We start from the raw sequence: 25,811 nt of genomic DNA, 5'->3' as shown, positions 1-25,811 counted from the left end.
TTTTTTGAGTCGGAGTCTCACTCTGTCGCCCAGACTGGAGTGCAGTGGCTGCTCTCAACCTGCTGGGCTCTGGCGATCCTTCCTCCTCAGCCTTCCAAGGAGCTGGAACTACAGGAGCGCGCTACCACACCTGGCTAATTTTTGATATATTGTAGAGATGAGGTCTCGCCAAGTTGCCAGGGCAGGTCTCGAACCCGTGGGCTCAGGCAATCCACTCACCTCAGCCTCCCAAAGGCACGGGATTACAGGCTGAGCCACAGAGCCCGGCCGGGGATGCAGGTTTTTATAGACATCATCATGACCTTTGTGGCCTTGGCCATGGCCTGTGACTTTCCTTTATCCCTATTCCTTGGGCTGTAGCATGGGAAAAGTATTGACTCATCAATCTATAGGGGTACTCTAAGGACAGTGCTTGGTAAGCAGAAGGACTTCTGTTAGCTATGAGGAGGATGATGATGGTGGTGGCGGTGACAATAATGCAGAAAAAGCTCTGTGTCCACAAAGCAAGTTGAGTTCTGACATGTATGTAGGGAAACAGCTTAACTCAGTTTTGAGTGCTTAAAGTACATACCTCCTGCTTCTCTTGCATGAGAACTAATATTTTTCTTATTATAAAAAGTCTACTGATGCTCATTTCAGTATTTTGATCAATAAGGAAGAAAAAAGTGATTGGAATTTTTTTAAAAAAAGAGCTTGAAAATGTAAACCTATTGAGACCATTTCATAAAATGAGTAAGAAGGAGATAGAATCACAAAATAAGGAATTTAATCTGTTATCTGCTGGGGATTCTATAAAGAGATTTTGGAGCTCTGAAAATATTTGGAATATATGTGCTTACCTTATGCCCAAGGAAACTATCAAAGCCCACTGAACTACAGGACACTATCTGAAGGAAGGCTTCAATTTCAGCTCTATGAAATAAATGGTTTATAACCAGGGATAATTGATGAAAATAAGGGTTAGCTTCTCTTTTGCTTTAGCCCTGAAGTTATGAGTTTACTATATTTCAAGGCAATGGGAATAGGATCTCTGCATTTCCCTTGCTAATTTGATTTTTTTTAAAACGTCATTTTGCAACAAAATAAACATCTTCATCTTCTGTGGTTAGGAAACAACACATTGTAGTTAAACAAAGACTTTGAGTCAGTGCAGTTAACTGTATGGATTATGAAATCTCAAGGTAATGAATTATGACAAAAATGTACTTCAAGAAACTGACAATTGAAATCATTGACTCCTTCTTAGATGTTTTTGTTGGTACTTCAGAATCTTGCAATGCCTTCAGATTGCGTCACTGGAAAGTCAAACATCAATTACCCTGCTATTATATATGACTGAGTCAAAGTTTACAAACAAAATATTCAAAGAGCAATCTAGTATACAAAAGAAGGGCCAAAAAAGGCTAATAATAGGTCAAATGTTAAGAGAAGCTACAAGAATGCAGAGAAATAGATCCCTATAAATATGACTTCAATTGTGATGTTCAACTATATACACTATGTATATAGAAAAGATTGTATTGCTTTTATTTTTTTGAGTTGGAGTCTCACTCTGTCGCCCAGAGTGAGCTCATGCTATAGCCCAGTGGAGTCTCACTGCACTGGAGTGCAGTGGCCGCTTCCGGCCACCGCAGCCTCGACCTGCTGGGCTCAGGCGATCCTTCCGCCTCAACCTTTCAAGTAGCTGGAATTACAGGCATGCAAATACCACGCCCGGCTGATTTTTTGATTTATTGTAGAGATGAGGTCTTGCTGCCCAGGCGGGTCTCGAACCCACGGGCTCAGGCAATCCACTCACCTCAGCCTCCCAAAGGCGCAGGATTACAGGCTGAGCCACTGAGCCCGGCTGTATTGCTTTTAACAAAGATGTTTTATTGAACAATTTCTTTGAGAAGTACCCAAGACCCAGTACAATGAATTGAGTACCTTGACCCCAAATTGCTAAAAAGTGCTACATGATATTGAAAGCATGTAATATACAATATACATAGTGTATACAGTTTTATATATATAATACACGTGTGTGTGTGTGTTTGTGTGTGTATTACATCAGTGACTTTCACACAGGTGGGTAGCTGGAAGGGTGTATCACATCCCAAAGTGAAGATGGTGGTTTCACAAACTACACACACGCCTTCTCCTCCCACCCCCAATTCTTTCTTTATTAAGATGCATGTACATCCATGTAGGCATGACTGAGAATCTATATCATTTGGTGAATAGAAGAAAATGCCCCCAGGTCTTTCACTTAATTAATTCCATGAGCATCTAATCTTTTAAGTTATGTAATGGGCATTCACTTGCTTGTTTTCATGCTAAATACCAGGGCCTAAGGATTTCATTGATTATGGTTGATGTTTGATCACTACTGCTGTTTCATTACTATGGAAATCAATACTTCAGGGACACTTTGGGGCATGCTATATAGGCTGCTATGTGTCAAATTTCCATAGCCAATGATGCTGGTGCCAGGTGTTGCCTTAGAAAAGTCATGCTGTGCAAGACTTGCATTTTTAAAAAGTTCCGGCTATGAAAAAACAGTGTTCAACATGTTTTCTAGTGTCTGGCTCATTGCAGACACCATTAAAATTAAATACCCAAGCCAATACTATACAACAAGAGCACTAGTCCACATGGGACACTAAAATATGTATCCAAAGGCCTTTGTGGAGGCAAAGAGTCTACTGTGTATTATATTTCCATAATCTTTTTAACATGATTGCAAGACATGTCAACTTGGATATTAAAAGGTGAGTTTTACAGGGACATAAAGCACCATGATGAATAAGAAGTTATTTTTCACCATGGAGATTATGCTAATCAAGTCGTTAAGATTTTATTGTAAATCTTTGGAACCTTCATTCTGCACACGTTCTGGGAAATGTTCAAGTCTATTTGGTATTTATTTATCAAGTGTGAAGTGATGTGTGCTGTCTGCTGCTGTTGAGTCCCAGAGTTTACACACTCTCCATTTGGTGTCTTGGGACAGGCATCTGAATATCATCTGAACAGAGAAGACTGAGCCTCTAATTTGCTGCTTATCAGGGATGACCTCCATTAGTTCTCCTTGTTCAAAGGTGGCTGGGATTTGAGCTTATGAATGCCATACTTAGGTAGGTTGTCAGTCTGCAGATTTAACAAAAACACTTTGCCTTTTAAGTTTAGATTAGAAATTTTGATAAAAGACAATTGAGAGTACTGCAGCATTAAAAAAAAGTCAGATGCGAAATCAGCACACTTTACTGAGGAGTCTGAAAAAAGAACAGAGTTAGGTCATTTGAAAGTATCTCTCCCCAATCCTTCCCCATTGTCCCCCTCAGTCTATTTAGTACAAAGGTTTTCAGGTATTCTTTTAGTAGGTGAGTTAAGGACCCATGACCCCAAATTTATAAATGACAGTAGAGAATGCTGGTATGGTATGGATGTGGGAAAGAATTTAAAGAATTACAAAAAAGTATGTACTGGTAAGACAAATAAGATTGAGTGTGGACAAACAATATATGGATACTAAAAGAATTTCTGGCTGTGTGCAGTGGCTCACACCCAGCACTTTGGGTGGCTGAGGTAGGAGGATTTCTTGAGGCCAGGAGTTCAAGACCAGCCTAGGCAACATAGTGAGACTCTGTCTCCACAAAAATGAAAAATATTAGATGGGTGTGGGGGTGCATGCCTGTAGTCCTAGCTACTCAGGAACTGAGGCAGAGAAATCTTTGAGCCCAGGAGTTTGAGGCTGCAGTGAGCCATGATTGTGCCACTGCATTTCAGCCTGAACAACAGGGAAGACCCTATCTCTAATTTTTTTTAAAAAATCTATTTTCAGTTTAATTGACAATAATTATTTTAAGCCAAATAAAGACATAAATTTGTCATTTTATAGATAAAAATAATGATTGAATATAGGCAATTTCATGTGGTTCAAAATAATACAATGAAAACCCTTCCTTGTCACAGAGCGCTGGGTACTGGTATGTTATTTCTGACTTAGTTTGGTCTCCACATTTCTTACCTCGATCCCTTCTCATCTGGAGACTTAACCTGACCTATTGAGTAAAGATTTGTTTCCCTGTTCATCTTTTGTTTTTGCGGTTAGTGCCATCACATCTGAGAATGTTCAAAGCTCACTGCCACAGAGCTCCATCTCGGCAAGATTCTCCTTTGAAAAGGGCACAGGGTTCTTTCAGTACCCTGGAAAGGTGCCCATCAATAACCACCTCCAGCTTCTACAACTCTTACCACCCTGATCTTCTTAATAAGCTGCAACTCATAATGACCTCAACTAAGCAGGAAACCTCCAAACTAAGTCTACTCTACATATATTTAAAGTATGTGGTACCCACACCTGTGTGTGTGTAAGACTTTCAGATGGCATCTACCTTTGTGCAGAAATACAGCATATATGAAAAATAACGGATACATTTTTGTAATTCAGACATCTAGCATAAACACAATTTAGTTCAGAAAAGGCAAAAATGATTCCAAAATGAATGGAGGCAGGATGATCTCACCCTTTGTACCAAATGTTGATTTGCACAAAAAAGTTAAGGTTCAGTAAAACCATACAGAGGGAAATGTGAGGATTATTAGAGCATGCAAATGGAATGAGCAAGAACTTACCACAGCCTGGAACAATCAAGACCCAAAGAAGAAAAGAATAAACATCTGCATTAAAAACTAGTAGGAAAGCAGTGTGATTTATTTCTACCTGCTTAATAGCTCGTATCTCAGATACAGGTTGGAGGTAATCTGGTTTTTCTGACCAGGGTATTAATGGCAGTTTATAACTTTTTTGTTGGAAAGAACACCTGGAGAGTTATAGAGTCATGCCTTGGCTATCCAGAAAGCACATCTTGTGTACTGCTCAGTTAGCTTATGGTCACCTTTCTTGAACCCCTGTTTTCCCCCTTCAGCTCCTCAACTCTCATATCCCCTTCCTGATGAAATTTTCTGCAATTTTTCTTGCTAATGTTGCACCAGTGTCACAAATGGTGTATTTTCATCACAGCTTCCAAAATGCCATTTCCTCTCCTCTCTACTCCTCCCAAAAGATTCCTACACTTCTCTCTTCCCCAATATACATTATAACTTTAGATAGTTCGGATTCTTTTTCATAGGTCCCCAAAAGTCTAATGCAGCTTTTGGTCTGTAGATTATTTATGTAGATTTCTGTTCTTCACACCACTGGATTTCCCTGTCTCCACAATCCTAATATTGCTGTGCAGTAAGAAAAATCCTGGTTGGATCAGTTTGTTTATGGCAAGTGACTACTTGGTGATATTTTTCCTTTCCAGGTAAAGGATATCTGTATTAATTCAGAAGTTAATTTTTTTTTTTGAGTCAGAGTCTTACTCTGTCACCCAGGCTGGAGTGCAGTGGCATGCTCACAACTACCGCAGCCTCAACCTGTTGGGCTCAGGTGATCCTTCCACCTCAGCTTTCTAAGGAGCTGGAACCACAGGCATGCACCACCACCCCCGGCTGATTTTTTGATTTATTGTAAAGACAAGGTCTCACCATGTTGCTCAGGCTGGTCTCGAGCCCCTGAGCTCAGGTAATCCTTTCACCTCTGCCTCCCAAAGTGCTGGGATTACAGGCGTGAGCCACAGTGCTGGGCATAGAAGTTAATTTTTAAGTTGCCTTTGGTGATGTGAGAAAAATATGTGGTTTTCAAAAGACTTCATTGAGGAATGATCTACAATGAGCACACTGGATTTGACTCCTTCAGTTACTACCTTAAGAAGAACAAGGAGCTGAGAAGAACAAGAAGCTAACTGTAAGAGTGCCTTACATGAGGGAGGAAAGAAAGTGAGAAGTCTGAGAACCACTGTAACTATGAAAATTAAACATGAGATGTTTATACTCAAGAGCAACAGTATAAAATATGTCGGCTGAAATATAATAGTGTCATAAGCTTTCCAGAAACAAAACAAAACAGGGTGCATCCCATTAAAAGCAATGTTCCAGAGACCTTCATAATTAATATATAATATGTCCCTTTCAGGCCAATACTATGGCTAGCTAATATTTTCAATCTTGTTCATAGCTTATGCAGTAAAATTACATTGATTTGCAATAAAGGAAGCAAAATAACCATACTGTATTCTTCCTAGAAACAGAGTAGGATAAAAAGAAATTGCATGATTATAAAGTCAAAAGTTTGATGTGGTGGAGCCTCTAGAACTTCTCTCATTTCCTAGAGTGCTGTGAATGTCATTTCTTAAAACAAGTTTAATTTAATCTCACTCTAATATCTGACATAAACCTAGAATCAGATATGTTGGGGTGAGCTGGAAAAAAGAGAATTCTGAAAAATAAGTGCTCTTTTTATCCATGAAGTTAGAAATCACTCTTTTAACCCAACCTGTATTAAGGTCCATGGATTTCTTTGTTCATTTGTGTCCTAATCTAGTGCATCCTGTGGGCAAACATACAGATCCTCATATCCAGAGAAACACTCTAGTGTAGTCAAACACACTCACACCCTCTCAACCATCGGTACATATAGTTAGATGTCTTATAAAGAATGAAAGACAATAGCCGACTGCTTGACAGAGCCTATGGGCCACGATACTTCTAGTGAACTTACCTGTCCATAAAATGCCACACGATAGTAGCGGCCAAACAGTCGCTTCTCTGAATTCACCACCTCTGCTACTTTCAGATATGACCGATGAATGTCATAGTAGAGATCGGATAATTTCTGAAACCATAAATTGAAGAGTTTTATGAAGACATAAAAATAAGGAGTTTCTATTTTTGAAAACTGTAACTAATTGGACAGTTCAACTTGGGGTATTTTAACACACTTTTGGGAGTTTAGAATACATACTTTGAAGTCTCGTTGTTTCTCAAAGACCGCAATGATAGGCTTGTTGACATCAGCGATGAGTTCATATCTCTCAGACTTCCACAGAAACTCCACACACATATAAAGCTGCTCCACCAAGATATTCTGCAATTCCCCCAATCAAAATGAAATTTTACATAATTAATATTGTGGCTCTTCCCTGAAACTTGATTTCAAAGCTGTTGCATTGTCAAGCCTTTTCTGTTACTTGCATTTACAACCCAGCAAGCAATCCCGGTGTCATCTTGGATTCTTCCCTATCATTTACTGCCATCACCTAATTAGGGCTCTGGATGTGCTAATTTAAATCTGTGAAGTGACTTCAGATCTGTCTGATTCTTCCCATTCCCATTGTCACTGATTTAGATCAAACCCGTGTTATGTCACTTCCAGTTACCTGTAGTAGTTTTCTAGCAAATCTGTCTTTCAGATTCTCCACCTGCTACTTTCCAGGAATCTTTCTTTCTCAAACATAAATCTCATCATGAGATCTCCAGTGCCCTTAACCTCTGTGGGAACTTTAGTCTATGCGTTGCTGTCCAGACTCTAGCATGACATTCAAGAAGCTCTACAATCATTTACCAACTTCTCTTCTAGTGACCCCTTCTTTGAAGACTCTGCCATTGACTGTGCACTTTGGCCATACCAAACCATATCATTCTATTTTAAGAATATTTTCTCCCTATCCACTCTTTTGCCTGTGTTGTAGATGCACTTACAGGAATCATCTTCTCTCATTTGATAGCTTAAAGTAAAATGTCAAGGCAGAGAAAAATATGGAGAGCTTTTATTTATATCCCATTCATCCCCATTCCAACCACTTTCATGTAAAAAGAAAATTTCCCCTTTAATTGCAACCATATAGGATGCCTAGATTGATGGTTACTGGGCATCCAATTTTGACTAACTATTCCCCTTCACAAAAGAAATCTGTCTTTCTCAAGATTCTAAATTCTTTGTGAGAAGAAATAATGTCTTATTTATTTTGTTCCTTAGCCCTTAACTCAATGCCTCTGGTATCCTAGCAGTTTAATAAATCTTGAGTTGAATCAAATTATATAAGCTTCAAAGCAAATTTATGGTATTGTTAGAATGTTTTCAACAATGTCTTTTAAGAAAACATGGAACCGCCGGGCTCGGTGGCTCAGCCTGTAATCCACGCTTTGGGAGGCTGAGGTGAGTGGATTGCCTGAGCCCGCGGGTTCGAGACCCGCCTGGGCAACTTGGAGAGACTTCATCTCTACAATAAATAAAAATATCAGCCGGGCATGGTAGCGCATGCCTATAATTCCAGCTACTCAGAAGCCTGAGGTGGAAGGATCGCTGAAGCCCAGTAGGTCGAGGCTGTGGTAGCCAGGAGCGGCTACTGCACTCCAGTCTGGGTGACAGAGTGAGATTCCAACTCAAAAAAAAAAAAAAAGAATACATGGAACCAACCGTGTTGCCCATCAAAGCTGTACTGGATAAAAAAAATGTGGTACATATACACAATAGAATATTATGCAGCCATAAAGAAGGACAGATATATGGACTTTGCAGCAAATTGGATGGATTTGGAGTTGATCATACTCAGTGATTTATCACAAAAACAAAAAACTGAGTTCCATATGTTCTCACTCATAAGGTGACCTTGAACAATTATAATGGTATAAGAAAGCGATTGGCAGTAGTGGAAAACTGTCAGGGGAGGGGGAGAATGGGACTGGCAGTTGAGGAAAACTGCTAGGGGAGGGAGGGGAATACCTCATCAACAAGGGTACTTGCCTGATCAATGTTTGTATACCTAACCCTGAATCAACCCACATCTTTATAATAAATAAATAAATTAAAAAAAGAAAATGTTCCTAAATATTATTTAAAATGGTTAATATAAATATGTAATTGTATTTACTCTGTTTATTTGCAATATATGCTATATTTATGTAGAACCATATGAAAAATTTTATTAGAATTCATCCCAAATTTGTTGCCTGTATATTTTTAATATATGTAATATTGAGACTTAAAAAATTAACTTATAAGTATTTTATTTATTTGATGAGGAGAGTTCTATTTTCTTCCCCAGAACTGTAATTCTCAGTAGAAACTTTCTTTTTTCATTAATAAAAAGTAGTCATGGTTTGCATAACAGATGGCTTTCTGCAGAAATTATGAGCCTTTCTGTTCAACTATATGTGTAAATAAACTTGCTAATCACTAAGAAAAAAGCTATGATCAGTTCACAAAAATTTTCAGCATCTCTTATCATCCCTTTAAACTAGAGATTGTTTATCTTATAGAAAAGCTGATCGTGTACATTTGAGTCCATATTAGAGAAATAAAGTTTAGTTTACATTTTCATTGAAAATTGTGCTTTGTCAATAGATCTAATATTAATGATCTTGGCTTAATTTTTAAATTTTCATTTTGTCTAATAAAGTCATAGAGTAACTTTATCTGACTTCTGGTTAAGCTTATTTACTCCTCATTTAGTTTAACATCACAATTCAATGCATCTTTTTACTTATTTACTATGCACTATATTGTTTTAGTCTAACCTCATTGTATGGTGTATCTTGCATTCCCGAATCCTCTTTCATTGCTCCTTCTTCTTTAATGTTTGGTGTAATGCTCAGAAAAGCTGGCCATCCCATAGAGAACATGCCTTGGGAGGACCAAGCAGAAGGAAACATTATTATTTGAGCCAAATATTACTTGGATTAGATAATGTTTTTTCACAAGGTTATAAGTGGTAGTATTAAAAAGCTCACACAATCAATGAGATGGTTAGATTACGAAAATTGATAAATAATCTCTGCCAGACAACCAGTACCCCCTTTTTAATAATTTTTGTATAATTTTCAAATGGAGACACATTTTCTATAAAAGGCTCGCATGGGATTATATACAGAACATAAAATTTGTAAATAGACATAGCTCCAACATTCTGGTTTAATTAACCTCTCTGAGATGGCTTCCCGTTTTTGTTAAACTGGAGACATTAATATCTAGCTCAAAGGTGGTTGAAAGTATTCAAAGCATTAATATTTGAGCAAATACCTGGTACAGACAGTGCATTTTAAAGGCAATGCTTTAAAATTCTTGCTATTTTTCACTCTTTTACAGTATCTAGAAACCTTCTCAAAGTTTCTTAGCATTTTAACCATCAAGATTTTTAAAGGCCTGCCTTTACAGATATATGTGAAAACAGTTGATAATATGTACCACTCTCAGAGGAGAGACCAGATCTGAATGATGGGGGAGAAATTAGGAACACAGGCAGGAGTGACAGACCAGCCCTTGAACAAGCTCCATCACAAGGTGACCAGGAGATCTAGGGGAGGTTATTTAGCTTCTCTCTCTCTTTTTTAAATCGATAAGCAGGAGGTGAAAATGGCATCTAATGCATAGACTTGTTTTTGGCAACTAATTGAGATATTGCTGGTACAGGGCTTAGTTAATGCAATGCCTTCCACATAACAAGTGCTTTTAAAGTTCTAGGTCATTTCTAGCAATATACCATAGTAATGGAAGATATTAATAATAGCAGGCTACTGAGGTTGGGGTGAGGGGATAGAATGGTATTAGAACTTTGAGTATTATTTGCTCAGTTATGTCAATCTAAATTCTTGAGCTCAAGAAGTATATGAATTAAAAATAATAACAGCACTGCTATCCAGGGAGATCTTGTTACACTAAAGTTCAACAATCTTGTGATGCCAATACATTAGCTCAAAATGTTGTCTGCCATTATATGTCAACCAAAATTGACTTTGAAGTGTATTTTAAATGTTCTGGTTGCAGCTGTACTGATTGACTAGGCAAATTAAAATTTGAAAAAAGTTCTAGGTAACACTTTTGTGAAATGCTTTCATTTTTAATAATCAGGTCATTGGTTATGTAACTAAATGGTCACTCCCAAAATGTGGTAGAAATTATAAATGTAATAATTATTGCAATTCAATTTTTGCTTTTTAAAAAATTTCACTTTCCTCCTTTTTATAGTAATAGTAAACATGTATTAAAATATTATGAGAATTGATTGTTAGAAGGAAATGTCACAGCATACTTCTTGTAGGATGATGATTACACATTTGGTACAACTGAGGCAGTTCTACTTTCTGAAGTTGCCCGTATTCACTTGTATTCTTTTTTTTTTTTTTTTTTGAGTCAGAGTCTCACTCTGTTGCCCAGACTGGAGTGCAGTGGCCGCTCCCAGCCACCGCAGCCTCAACCTGCTGGGCTCCAGTGATCCTACCGCCTCAGCCTTCCAAGTAGCTGGAACTTCAGGCATGTGCTACCATGCCCGGCTAAGTTTTGATTTATTGTAGAGATGAGGTCTCTCCAAGTTGCCCAGGCAGGTCTCGAACCCGCGGGCTCAGGCAATTCACTCACCTCAGCCTCCCAAGGCGCGGGATTACGGGCTGAGCCACCGAGCCCGGCTTCACTTATATTCTTATCATGTACATTTTGTAGGGAAAGGTTAGTTTACTTCTCTAACTCAGAAATATCATAATATAAAAGTATACTAAGGGCTTCAAATATAAGCTGTTGGATATGAATATATGCTAACGTATCATAGATGATCATTTTCTCTATTTTAAAGTTTATTAAATAAATATATCCTTTTCCCTATGTGTACATTATATTCTAATATCACCTTAAGTCTAAAATTGGAAATTATAATTTTTAAAAAAATATTAAGGCACATGATGGCTCATGCCTGTAATACAAAACTACTTTGGAGGCTGAGATAGGGGCGTTGCTTGAGTCAAGATTTCGAGACCAACCTGGGTAACATAGCAAGACCTTGTCTGTAAAAATAATAATAATTTAAAAAATAGCCTGGTGTGTTGGTGTGTGCCAGCGGTCTTAACTACAGAGGAGACTGAGGCAGAAGGGTTGCTTGAGCTCAGGAGTTCAAGGTTGCAGTGAACTATGACTGTGTTACTGCACTTCAGCTTGAGTGACACAGTGAGAACCTGATCCCCTCAAAAAGAAAAAATTAAATAATTGCATAACTTTTTGGAACCTAAGTTTCCACACGCTCTCAAATTGGCACCTGGTTTTTTCAGTTTTCTTAAATTTCCTTACTAGTTTAGAATTTGAAACAGTCTTTATAGAACTTTATGACATCTGGTCATGATTAAAAAATAGATGGGGGATGAAGGGCATGTTAAATAAAACAATGATATTTTTGATGACTTGAAGACAAAAATAAGGCTAAATAGAAAGTGTGAAACCAAGCAAGAAGGTCTCTGAATTTTAGAGTGAGCCATGGTGCCATATCTGGCCTCTTCTCTAAGGTTCTCACTGTCTCACAGTTCACTTTGGTAATTTGGTAAACGTCTTGTATGCAAAATCCACGAAGAACTTGCAGAAGATATACACATATTTGCAAGAATAAGGGATGAATTATGTTTGCAAAATATAGGAACTAAAATCCATTTACATTTTGTTTGGATATTTTGATTTTTAACCTCTAAAATGTATTTCTGTTGTTCATAAACTGAATTTTCCACTGCATTTGGAAAGTTAAGCAAGTGTTGTTATCAAATAGATTGTAGTTAATAAATTTTGGAATAACTGTACAAACTATATCACTATATTTTTTTCTACAAAGAGCAATTCTTGAGTCATTGTTACAAATTTTATCAGACATTAAAGATGGACTTTTTTTCTTTTTCATTTTAGAGCAAGAGTATCACTCTATGTCCTAGGCTGTAGTGCAGTGGTGCGATTGTTACTTACTGTAGCCTTGAACTTCTGGGTATTCTTCCTGCCTCAGCCTCTTGAGTAGCTAGAGCTGCAGGCATGCATCCTGCACATGGATGATTTCTAATTTTTTTTTTCTAGAGAGAGGGTTCTGCTATGTTTCCCAGGTTGCTCTGGAACTTCTGGCCTCAAACAATCCCCCTGCTTTGGGCTCTCAAAGTGCTAGGATTATAAGTGTGAGCCACTGTGCCTGGCCTAATTTTAATTAAAATAAATCAGTACTATATATTATATGTTACAAATTGTCAATCAGTTTATACTCTTAAAAATGAAATTGAACATGCTGATTATAAAAATCTACAAATATAGTTTATGTATGTCTCTATTTTTACATCTCTCATTTTGAATAGTTTATTGCATTTAAAAATTAAAGTTGATTCTTTTCAATTTTAGACAATTTACCAATTTCTGAATAAAATCTAAATGGCAGACTGGCATGCTGCTTGGTAGCTAAATATGGTCATCACTCATAAGACTGAATGTTGGATAATTTGTAGTTCTATTTGCTGACAACTTTTCAGTAATCACAAATTTTAGATGGTATTTCTGAATGGTAGGAGCTTCAAGTTTTTGCAGAGTAAGTCATAGAGGTTGAGATAGGTTTTGCTTCTAAGAATACATTTCAGAAAGTTTCCACTGAAGTTAAATTGAAGAAGCAACTTGTTTTCCTTGTCGCTGTTGTGAATAAGCAGTGAGATCACTCACTTCCTCCACTGGGAGTTGTTAGTAATGGATTGCTATCACAGGGATGGGTATCCTCCAGGAGCAAGGTTGGCGTGCAAATCTTTTCCATTTTCCAGTAACCTATGGTAGTGTAAGATGAGGTTAGGACATCACGACATGTTTGTGTTAATACAAGTTTATGAAACTACAAATCATTAGCCAATGATGGATTCTCATTTCGAATTAAGAAGCTGGCCATCTAGTTAGCATCTTGCTGTACATAAAATCAATATACTAACAGCATCATAGAGTTAAAATTCTAAAGCATGGCATGATTAGAAATATATGTGAAAGTGATGATTACTTAATAAAACATAACTGAGAATAATAAGATCTAAAATTAATACATTTATTTTATGTTAAGCTTCACCATGTTGATTTCTGGACCCCCCCTTTACATGGTCATCTTACCCTTTCTTTTCAGATATTCTGCAATGAGGGCAGCAATATGGATGTAACACATGGCAGCCTGTAACAAGCAAAAAAACAAAGAGGTTCAGAGGATGGATTTTAATCTAACCAGGGTTAATTGTCCAAAGTAAGTCAGCATTCTATGTCAGAATGTTATGTAGAAGAATTCTTTATAATCATAGTCCTGAAAATTAGAATCAACTGGATTTCCAAATAATTCACCATCAAGAATAAAATAGTTAGGATTTTTTTTGTTTGTTTGTTCTTCTTGATGTAGTTTGGAGTTGGGTAAATGAGCTGGCCTGAAGAATGTCCCCATAGAAATGTCTTCCCCCACTTAACATCTAAGCCTATATATATATATATATATATAATCCACAAATTTCTTTTCTCACTAAAAATATAACTTTATTATCTGGATAAAAATTGAAAAAAAAAATCTGCCTTTTAACTTTTTCTACTTCCAAGGAGAGTTCTTTCTTTCAATTTCTATTGCCTTTAGAATGGTCACCTCATAAGTTAGCACTTGATTAAATAGTGTGACCCAATGTAACATGTGTGCTCTCCCATACCAGATTATATGGTGATATTTTATGGTTCTCTAATATCTCTTATAAAGCCTTGAACATAAGATTCCAAATGACTTCAGCCTTCAGCTTTTTCCCTTTGGGGTTTTATGAAGGGATTTCATCATTTTCAGAGTAGTCCAAGGAACTGGAGTTTCTCATTCTTGCCCTTACTACATTACTGCCAAGCTAAACTTCTGGTTTCCATCCAGAGTCCTCAATTAGTACATGGGTTTACAAGGCCTTAGGGTTTGGGACTATCCTAGACAAGTTAATCTCCTTCCAAAAGGGACAAAATATGAAATACAGAACAACTTCCTCATTTGGTACTCAGAAACCCGTTGATGCTGTGAATTGCTGCATAAAACCCACCTAGTGTTTAAACTGACATAAAAAGTTAAATATTGATTTATAATCTCCACATAGTGGAGTCTCCTCATGTGGCACTAAAGAGTGTTAATTTTTCCATGACCAGTTCAAACTAGTTGCAAATTAGCACTGATTACTCTTGCCTGAGTTTATTCACCAGGGTGGCAAGCTTCCTTGTTCAACTCCAATTGCAGGGAAGAGGTTTTAAAACATAGAACATTAATTTATATGACTCTTAATTTCCAGACACCCTTACCACCTGCGTATTTAGCCTCAGGTTTTTAGCATTCAGTTCTGCATTGCATTTCATACAAGTGCAGTTGTCCCTACTGACACTGGTCTTTATTTGATGTCGTTTACTTGGAGTCAGGTATCCTTGATTCCTATATGCAAATTTATTGTACATGACATATAACTGAGTCATATCCAGCTTTGTGGAAAAATATGGCAACTTTTTCCAATCCATGCTGTAAGTGATCATGTAAATGTAAATTGATAATCCAATTATCCTGATAAAGGGGACAATGTTGCTGACGGTGAATGACTGAGCCTTTGCCAGGCACCTCAGATAAATCGCCATTTCTTGCGTGTATCTTGGCCATGCTTTCCAGCCAGGTCCTTCGTAGCTCGGGAGTACTTGCATAGGAGTTTGCTAGGCTGTACTGGAGGTCTACCAGCATCTCGGGGTCCTTCTCATGCTCTTTCATCTGAGCCGTGGCCATTAAAACAGTCCTTATGCGCTTAGTCAGGTCTTTCACCTCTGCTGGGAAATTGCTGTTCTTTGGAAAAGAGAGAGCTTGGGTCATTACCTGTTTGGAATTCTTAAGTTAACTTACTTCAGGTTATGTTATTAATTATGGCTTGGCATCACAGTGTGGTGCATTCTATATATTGCTTATAAATGTGTGCATTCTATATGTATGCATTCTATATGGTGTGATTGTGTTTATATACATTTGACTATAAAAATTTTGCCAGGCTCTATTTTTTGTCTTCGAGCCCACCTTCTTCTAGTAAAACATCTTGATTGTCCCTGAAATCTTCTTTTTTCTGATCCTAGTTCATGTGATTTAAATGGTCTGACTTCACTCCTAGGAACCAAGGGTGGCACAAGACATTGGCCTGGCCAATGATATTCTTTGATTCCCAGGCAAATGATAACCAGCCTGGATCAAGGAGATTCATTTCTGAGATTTTAATTGGAGCTATCAAATGAGGTGATTTTTCTATGCATAAGATACTGCCAGGGTCCTTAGAATTTCTGAGAGCAAGCCCATGGGGAAAGCCTACCTGCAAATTAAGTGCAAAGAGGAACGGTGACTTGAGAGATAGTGAGAGAAGCAAAATAGAGTCAGTAGAAGCAGAGAACTGAAAGCATTATTTTAGTCCTGGGTGTAACCATGACTGAGATTGGTGCTAGCCTTGGATTTTTCAGTGTGATGACTAAAAGAGAAGTCTTTAGAAAGTGCTAAAAGAAACATAGAATGAATTTCCCCCCAAATAGAGTTATGAATGAGCCACTGTATTTCTGGATATTTATGGTAAATCTTGTTATATGCTATTCAACCATATATCTTGGAAATGCCACTAAATAGATTGTATGCTGAAAGTGTAAGAGCTGATGATCAATTCAAACAAGCAAACTCCATATAAACACTAAAAGTCTCAAAAAACAAAATATAACATTCACTTAATGATTTTGATATCTGACAAAAATAATCCACTTCAGCTTTTTTTCTAATTCTTTAGTAAAAGCACAGAAGGCATTTCTTACTTTCATTTGCTTGTCTCCATTGGCAAAATTATTGGTAATTGCAAGAGAATGTTGAAACCGGGAGCCTCCAATCCCAGCATCGGCTATTAACTGGCTTACAGCCTTGATGAGCTGGAAGAGAAACAAAAAATGAACCTTCAAAAGCAAATTCAGAAATAGTATTTTTAAAGAAATCCACTGGATTGGATAAACCTTCAAAAGCAAATTCAGAAATAGTATTTTTAAAGAAATCCACTGGATTGGATAAATGTCTTATTAAATTCTCCCTGTAGGGCCAATGAATGAGGTCTTTATATATTAAATCTTCAGAAGGTCATGGAATCTAGAATGTTTCCTACAACCTTAAATACCTAAGAGAGGCAGAGGAAATCTTGGACTCTTAGAATAGAAGAAGGAAATTTTATGTTTGGGATTTGGTGAGATTAGATCTCTTAATTTGGTGAGATTAGAGCTAGCTGTGGTTTCCTGAATTGTCTATTCTACAAGGTTCTATTCCATGACAGAAGAAAGTACAAGTGGAAAATATTTTTTCTGCTCCATTTCTGTCTAGCTGCACCCCTCTTTTAAATCAGAACTGAGTGTGATGGGCATCTCTCAGGAGGAATCTGGTGAAGTTAGTAACTGGTTGCCCTGGAGACAGTAGGTTTTAATCACTGATGAAACAGATCAGTGGTTTTAACAACATTAATGAAAACTGGCAGCACTTACTTGTAAGTGGGACCGGACAATTGACTTCTGCTTGTTAAATTCAAAATTCTTCCTCATGAAAAAGTACAGAAGTGCTGAGGCTTCTGTCTGAGTTGACCTTGACCTGTGGTTACAGCATTTTAGAACTTCATAGCAGAATGATCCACAGAGGTCAGCAGGCCCTTGAAAGAATGCTGAAGGAAACTGCAGAAATGGAATTGATAAAGTGAGCAACATTCCTTTATTTTGCTGTGTTCATTCTCATATTTTAAAATCCCCCAGAACAAAATCTCTTTTCTCTTTTTAAATCTAGCTTTTTCCTCCCCTATTTACAAGTGAAGATATAACTTTATTTATTAAAGTCTATATTAATTTTTCTCTTTTCTTTGTAGGAATAATTATTTTCTACATTGAAAGTATCCCTTGTATAAGTAACTGATGACAGTCCAAAACAACTGAGTGAGAGCTTTGAAATGTGCTCAATTCACCTAACATTAACTCACAAGTGGTATCTATAGGTGCCATCAAACTTTGAGGCTATATCTTCTTTAGTGTGGGAACTTTAACTTGGCATGAATGGATATGGCAGCTGGAGATCTGCATTTTACCTATCTTTATGCTGCAAACACTTAGAACTCAAAGAAATGGTGATCAAGTCCTAACTTTATGGCCTTTTGTATCCAAGCAGATAGACTGTCAAGGCTGTGAACTCATTTTTGAGACTAGAAATCATTGTCCAATAAAACCAAAATGGACAAAACTAAATCTCTTCTTTCCAAGGAGAGATGAGAGAATTTATCCGTGTTTAATGTCACCTTCACTTGAGCTTTTGCTCAGGAAACTTACCTTGCATACAAACAGTCTCAAGGAGGCAAACACGTGCTTCAGCGCTGTGGCTGACTGGTTGACTTGGAAAAAGAGCATGTAGGTATCAAATACCCTTTTCATCAATGAATTTTGACAGTCAGATTGTTGGAGTTGTCTCTGGAAATTCAGCACAGATGTTATTTAGGATAAGTGATGAAACACTGGCATTCTTTCAAAAAATATTTATTGTGACCGTACCACGTGGTCGGCACAATTCTGGGTGCTGGAAATAAAGTATTAAGAAGACACAGCTCACATTCCCCATGGAGTGTATATAGTAGTGATTAAAAAATATTATGAAATAGAAAAGGATAATATGATAGAAAGTAATGGCTTTGGGGAGTAGAATTACTTTGAGAAGGTGGTCAGCAAAGACTTCACTTATGCATGAATTGACACACGAGCTGAAGAGGCCTGCCCCAGAGATATCTGGGAGGATTATGCCAGGAAAAGAAACAACTGGTACAGGACCTTTAGTTGAAGAGGAGTTGATTTATGTGAGGTTAATTGATTTCATCAATCATTAAAAAACATGTTCTTGACGTCACATGACTTTCCTATTTTATGATTTTACAGAAAATGCTATGATCATATTCACCTGGTGAGTCTGAGTGAAGAGGGACAACAGGTCTAGGATAGTGAGGCAAACCTCTGTAGCGATATTGGCCTCAGTGTCTACATGGTGTACGATGTCTATTTCATTGGAGTTGCCTGCAAAGCACAAAGTAACGCATGCATAAATGTCTAAGGCAATTCTTTGTGTCTTATAAAGGATTTTCTTCTATTACAATATATTCAGTGTTTACCAATTTACTAAATCAAGGTGCTCTTGTTTGTTCAACTTTATTGGCTGAATTGAAAACACAAGACAGAGTCTTTAGTGTGTGCGTCCTTTGCATATGTCAGTTGTAGGGTTTCCATTATATCTTAGTTCTTTTCCATTAAATTGACCATCCACAGGGTTGTATTTCTTCCATAATCAAGTTGGCTATGCTTTAGGCTAATAGACCATATGTATGTTCTCAGTAGATAATGTTTGTGCTGCTTCAGAAAGACACAGATGTATTTATAGGTAAAGGCATAGACCTTCAAACAAGTAACTGTGGGTCATGTGCCTATAATTGCTAACAATTATATGCTACGAAGCACTAGGTGTCATTTTTTTCCTCATTCACAAGCTAGAGTGTATGCATTTCTAGATTCAAGATATCATGCTATTGCTTCTGAACATGGACAACTTTATCATCTTCCCACAGAGTAAACAGTAATAACACGGTTGAAAGAAGCCCTGTAACCAGCACAATACCCATAGTCACTTGTTTCTAAGGAGCTATGCTAAGCACATGATATTGACAGATTTTCCTTTCCCCTTTCTTTCCTATACAAGTACTACATTTTAAAAATAATTTTTTTGGTGATTCTTTTTTGTAAGACACATTCCTGGGGCTACATCAAACCTTTAAAACATCACATACTCATGGATTGGAATAATTAATAGTGTCACGATGTCCATCCACTCAAGGGACTCTACAGATTCAATGCAATACCCATTAAATTACAACATCATTTTTCTGAGACCTGGAAATGACAATACAGAAATTCATATGGAAACAAAAAAGAGTATGGATAGCCAAAACAATCCTCAGCAAAAGGAACAAAGTGGGAGGTATCTCACTTTCATACTTTTAACTTTACTACAAGGCTACAGTAACCAAAACAACCTGGTATTGGTACAAGAATAGGCACATAGACCAATGGAACAGGACAGAAATTCTGGAAGCAAAAACGTGGTCTTTCAACCAACTCATCTTTGACAAAGGCACCAGTGGGGAAAGGAGATCATATTTAGCAAACGGTGCTGGGAAAACTGGCTGATGACTTGCAGAAGAATGAAACTGGACCCCTACCCATCACCATATACAAAACTCAACTCTAAATGAATCAAAGATCTAAATATAAAACCTCAAACTATAAAAATCCAAGGAGAAAATGTAGTAAACACTCTTATTCAAATTGGAGTAAGTGATGAATTCTTGACCAAGTCCCCAAAAGCAAATGCCATAAGAACTAAGATAGACAAGTGGGACATCATCAAACTGAAAAGTTTTTGCACAGCAAAAGAAACCATCAAGAGAGTTGGGAGACAACCCACAAAACGGGGAAAAAAAAATACTTGCAATTTATGTATCTGACAAAGACCTAATTTCCAGGATCTACAAGGAACTCAAACAAAGTGAAAGGAAAAGCAAACAATCCTATTAAAAAGTGGGCAAAGGACATGAATAGACACTTTTTCAAAAGAAGATACACAAGCAGCCAACAGACATGAAAAAATGCTCAGCCTCACCTATGATTAGAGAAGTATAAATCAAAACTACAATGGGATACTACCTAACTCCAGTAAGAATGGCCATTATTGATAAATCAAAAAACAATGGATGTTGGCATGGTGTGTAGAAAAGGGAACACTTCTACACTGTTGGTAGGAGTGCAAGCTAGTTCAAACTCCATGGAAAACAATGTGGCAATTCCTAAAAGAACTAAAAATTGACATTCCATTTGATTCAGTAACCCCTCTCATAAGAATACACCCAGAGAAACATGAATCACTCTACCAAAAAGACACCTGCACATGTATATTTACTGCAGCACTACTTAGAATAGCAAAAACATGAGAACAACCTTACTGCCCACTGAAACTGGATTAAAAAAAAATGTGGTACATATACACTATAGAGTATTATGCAGCCATAAAGTAGAACAAAATCATGGACTTCACAGCAAATTGGATGGAGTTGGGACCGTCATACAAAGTGATCTATCACAGAAGCAACCGCTTTCAGAAGAACTGAATACCACATGTTCTCACTCATAAGAAGGGTCTGAACATTAATCACACTAGTACAAGGGAGGGGTTGGCAGTCACTAGACACTGCTAGGGAAGGGGGCAGGGGCATGTAACAACACAAAGGGTACCTGGTCCTATACCAGGAAGAGTAAGGACTAGTTGGAGGCCCAAACTTCACCTGCATGCAGCCTACTTATATAGGTAATCCTTGTATCCCACATCTCTACAGTAAAATAAAATTTAATATAAAAAAGCTGTGGTTTCACTGGCACAGCAACAATCCCTATATTTCTCAAACGCTGTAATGCATTTCATGTCCTACACATGCTTAGAGAAGGATTGGTAACCATTTTGTTCCCATTATTTCTGGTTTACTTACTGGTCATGGTATTGTCTAGCATCTGTAAGAGTTTGGGATTAGAAAGTGCATTTTTGCCTCGAATTATAGGTAAGGTTTGTGATCTGTGCTGCTTATTGCCTTCATGTCCAGAAGTAGTATGCATCCTGAAAATTAAATAAGAAAATTGGTTAAAGTTATTGGAGATGTTATATCGAAATGTCCATTCAGATATTCTGGATTGAGTCAAATATTGAAAATATTTGAACAGAGACTTTTTATTAAAAATAACTATAGGTGGTATGATAAAAGAAACATTAATAATTATTTTCAGAGAAATTTTATTCAAGCTAAAATAGAGTTCAGAAGGATAATATATAGAATAACAGATTCTTGAATCTGTTCAAGCATCTTTATTATTATTTCTAAAGTAATGGGATTCCTTTAATGTTAGGTTGGCTGTTGGCTGATCAGGAAGGCACAATAGAAGACATTAAACTGAACAATATAACTCAGATGCATCAAACTCTTTTTAAAAAGATAAAGTTTAAAACTGACTGTAAAAAAAAAACCCTCTTGTTTCGTATTTGGAAATTCCCCTTGATTTATCATTTTGCTTGCATCATGTCCACAGGGGCCTGATATGTGATTGTTGCAGGAAAATAGGTCGTTGAGCAGAGGTCCTCTGTGCTTCCGGCTGCTACTTTGGAAGGAAGGGCAATGACAGTGGCCTGCAATGACTCATTCAACACCCGATGGCACATCCAACTGGGAAAATGAGCCAGTATTATTGTAGAAGTTGGAATGTTCCCTACTCCTGACTTTATCATTTGGCCAAGGAAATAGGTTGATAATTCTTGGAATATTTGCTGTCATGTAAACTACTTTTTAAAACGCTTTTGTTTTAATGAAAGTGAGTAATAGGAGATACCCAGAAGGATCAAGCCTAAAGAAGAGGCAATGGATTTCCCTGTCATACTCTTCAAGGGTTATTCTTTGGGGGGTTAAATCAAAGGGTCTGAATAGGTTGAGGCCCAGGAGATCTGACTTGGGCTTTCAGTAGCCAGGAAAGCCTGTGTCATTTCTGAAGCTAGAAAGAATAATGAGTTCTGTATGACTTGGACCTGCAAGACGGGTTTATTTCAAGACTTTGAGTCTATTCCAGCCTAAACTTGTGGAGGAAAAGCCCAAAGGCAGAAATGACCTGGACTTATCCGGATGTTTCACGAAGAGCCTGAAATCTAACCCAGCAAATGGCTAAAGAACTGCAGTGACATCAGGTGGGTTACTGTTATTATTAAACATGGAAATTAATTTCTTATTGTTCTCTATTCTATTACCATGTGTAAAACATGTCCATTACATTTTTTTTTTCATTTAGTTCCTCACAAGGGGTCAATTGTATGGAGTCTCCATGGATAGAGACAAAATTTATTGTATAATTTATTGACTGCATACTATTTCATATCTCTTTATAAAACTCTTTAAAATATTCATGTTATATATTATTATGGCACTTCTGGGAAGAATAAGTCAAAGTGGGTAAATTTTTATTAAAGAATTCTTATTTATTAGACTCAGGGGAGTTTTGAGGTAGGATTTTAGGGCAAATGTTTCCAATTGAGTAGGTTAGTGAAAGATGACTCCAGGTCCTATATGCTAGTCAAATCAGTGTAATGACTAGGAAATCTAAAGTCAGCTTATGGGATCATCCATGTTTTCTCATTGCTTCTGATCCCTTAAAAAACAATTTTAGCTTTAATAACATTGCTAAAATTTTACAATCACTGAAAAACGTAAGGAGACGTGATCCCACATTTTGCTTTGGGATATTAGCAATCATTGAAAGAGAGATTTATTGGAATTCTACCTACCTTTTAGGTTCAATTAAAAGGAAATATTCATCAGTGCTCATCCTGTACAAGGCATTGTGCTCTAAGTGCACAGAAATAAGGTATATACTTACCTCTTCAGAGTTTACAAGTTTGTGGGGCTAGTAAAGTAAGAAGCTTAACAGATTAACAGAGTTAATCTTCAGATTAACAGAGTTGTTTGAAAACTATATTTGTTTTGAATATATATTTTATATATATGCATATGTATGTGTGTGTATCTATATATACATATAAACACATACATATAAATATACATGTGTGTCTACTTTCCACATACACACACACACACACACATACACACACACACACACACACACACAGACACACACACACACACACAACTATATACAATGTATAATATAGTTTTAAATATCAAGCAGATGTGATATTACCATTGTGACAAGAGACCTGGTGTCTGGCAGGAAGGATTGGACCCTTTGAGAGTTCCATTGTTCTGGGTGGACTGCACAAATTTAAATGCAGCAGCAATTTTTCTGCAAGGAAAACAGAAGTTTTAATCATAGCTCAGAGTTTGTAATTTATATAAAAAATGAATGGCAATTGACAAAGCAACTACTGAACAATGAGCTATTTCACTTGCTATGAATTAGTGAAAAATATAATCCTGTTTTCTTCTGAAAATGGGACATTGAGTTTCAGTGGAGGTACTGCAAACCTTGTTGTCTTTCATGAGAAAATGATGACAATGCAAAGTTATTCCAAATCGTTTCTGTTTACTGGAATTTTTTTTTTTTTTTTTGAGTCGGAGTCTCACTCTGTTGCCCAGACTGGAGTGCAGTGGCCGCTCCTGGCCACCGCAGCCGCAGCCTGCTGCGCTCCTACGGATCCTTCCGCCTCAGCCTTCCAAGTAGCGGAATTACAGGAGCGTGCTACCACGTCCGGCTGATTTTTTGATTTATTGTAGAGATGAAGTCTCGCCAAGTTGCCCAGGCAGGTCTCGAACCCGCAGGCTCAGGCAATCCACTCACCTCAGCCTCCCAAAGCGCGGGATTACAGGCTGAGCCACCGAGCCTGGCTGAAATATTTTCTTACATAGATATCTTCCCAGTTATAACCATATAATACTAGATGAGTTCAGAAGATACACGAAATGTGGATTTCTTTTAAAAATGTGTGCTTTTTTTTTTTTCTAGACTGCTTTAATTATTCTTAGATCTACCACGGATATAGGGCAGTCTTCAAACTTCTGTGCCTAATATGAAGTCAACCTAACATTCTCTATTTGCATTGTGTGGTTTCTAACATATATTTATAAGTCTCACCTAGTACATGAGTACATGTCATATGCTTTTTAAAAGACCAGATAACCCTATTAGAATTTAAAATTATTACCTTATTATATTGCGTTTTCCAAGGTATCTAAAATTTTGAAGACAAACACTAGAAAAAGAAAAGAAAATCACCTTCTAATTACTCATACCTTTTTATTTATACAACAGTTCACTTAGGCATGTTGAAAGAAAAATATTAAACCTCCTTTAAATTTGTTATGTACTATTATTGGTAATTTATCATATGGGTTCTTGGAATGAAGGGTGGTATAGTGAACTATTTTGAAGTTTTCAGAAAAATGAATTAGTTAATTAACTCTAAAACTTACTCCAGGATGCTGAAGAAGTCAGATACCTCTGGACCGGGAGCTCTCTGCCAGTAGGCGATCAGAGTCTCTAAAAGGAAATATCATGTAGCATGAGACTGAAAACTTTCTTTCTTTCTTTTTAAAAAATTAACTTGCAAGATTTCTCTTTACCGTCTGAAATAGTTTTCATAATGTGAAGAAAACACATAAGAAGACTCCTAGTTTCTGCTTGATCTAGCTTGTCAAATCGAAGAGTTGAGCCAATCAAAGACAAGGGTCTTGGGATCTAGAAATTAAAGAACCAATGAGGACTGAGTAAGAGTAAGAGACCTCCAACTTGTAATGATGGCGATCACTGAGTTTGGGAGGGAAGTCATACCTTTTCACAGTTGTCAGTCTTCTCACTGCTCTTTTCATTGGTACTTGGATTGGAGTCAAGACTTGCTAAGGATGCTCTAGAATCAGCATGGTTTACTGTAGAAATAGCTATTGATGAAAATGCTGTAAACACAAGCCACAGCACACATATGGAAATGAGATGTATGGGTACAAAAAAAAAAAGCTCAAATGATGAACCAAAAAGATGTTGATAATTGACGTGGCAGCAGTGTTGCTGTAAAAGATCAAAACAGGACAGGCATGGTGGCTCAAGCCTGTAATACCAGCACTTTGGGAGGCTGAGGTAAGAGGATTGCCTAATCCCAGGGGTTCGAGACCAGCCTGGGCAACATAGTGAGACCTTGTCTCTACAATAAATAAAAAAAAAAAATTAGCCGGGCACGGTGGCATGCTCCTGTAGTTACAGCTACTTGGAAGGCTGGGGTGGAATGATCACCTGAGCCCAGCAGGGTGAGACTGTGGTGGCCATGAGCATGCCACTGCACTCCAGTCTGGGCGACTACAACTCAAAAAAAAAAAAAAAAAGATTAACATAACACGACTCTGGGACTGGCATTAGAGATATGCAACATTTTAAGTACTATGTCAATGACCATTAAGTATTTGAAATTTGGACCATTATGAATAGATAAAAAGAAATAAGCAAAGCTTGTTCCTTTGATTTCTTAAAATACCTTTAAAAGACAGATAGCTCTTGTTTTTTTGTTTTTTTTTTTAAAGCTTTAGTAAAAGTGCAT

The 25,811-nt window shown here is 37.2% G+C and overlaps 1 protein-coding gene across 4 annotated transcripts in view; it reads right to left on the bottom strand.

The window, feature by feature from the left end:
• Positions 1-25,811, bottom strand: part of DOCK10 (dedicator of cytokinesis 10) — a 280,494-nt gene that overhangs the window by 15,428 nt on the left and 239,255 nt on the right. For 3 of the 4 annotated variants that reach the window (XM_008061036.1, XM_021713938.1, XM_008061037.1), the window contains exons 35-50: positions 25,055-25,176; positions 24,847-24,961; positions 24,697-24,763; positions 24,429-24,476; positions 23,468-23,569; positions 21,223-21,347; positions 18,594-18,706; positions 17,975-18,112; positions 17,150-17,332; positions 16,442-16,552; positions 15,231-15,446; positions 13,733-13,790; positions 13,304-13,402; positions 9,382-9,488; positions 6,827-6,949; positions 6,584-6,697 (exon numbers count right to left, since the gene is read on the bottom strand). In XM_008061036.1, coding sequence (XP_008059227.1) covers positions 6,584-6,697; positions 6,827-6,949; positions 9,382-9,488; positions 13,304-13,402; positions 13,733-13,790; positions 15,231-15,446; positions 16,442-16,552; positions 17,150-17,332; positions 17,975-18,112; positions 18,594-18,706; positions 21,223-21,347; positions 23,468-23,569; positions 24,429-24,476; positions 24,697-24,763; positions 24,847-24,961; positions 25,055-25,176 — 1,841 coding nt within the window. Of the gene's footprint in view, positions 1-4,614; positions 4,621-6,583; positions 6,698-6,826; positions 6,950-9,381; positions 9,489-13,303; positions 13,403-13,732; positions 13,791-15,230; positions 15,447-16,441; positions 16,553-17,149; positions 17,333-17,974; positions 18,113-18,593; positions 18,707-21,222; positions 21,348-23,467; positions 23,570-24,428; positions 24,477-24,696; positions 24,764-24,846; positions 24,962-25,054; positions 25,177-25,811 lie in introns of all 4 variants that reach the window. The other variant, XM_021713939.1, reaches the window with a different exon arrangement.

Source organism: Carlito syrichta, unplaced genomic scaffold (assembly GCF_000164805.1).
Source record: "Carlito syrichta isolate Samal-C Ts95f unplaced genomic scaffold, Tarsius_syrichta-2.0.1 Scaffold304926, whole genome shotgun sequence".
NCBI lineage: Eukaryota > Metazoa > Chordata > Mammalia > Primates > Tarsiidae > Carlito > Carlito syrichta.
The sequence above is the reverse complement of the archived record's forward strand: the minus strand, read 5'-3'. Positions and strand labels throughout refer to the sequence as shown.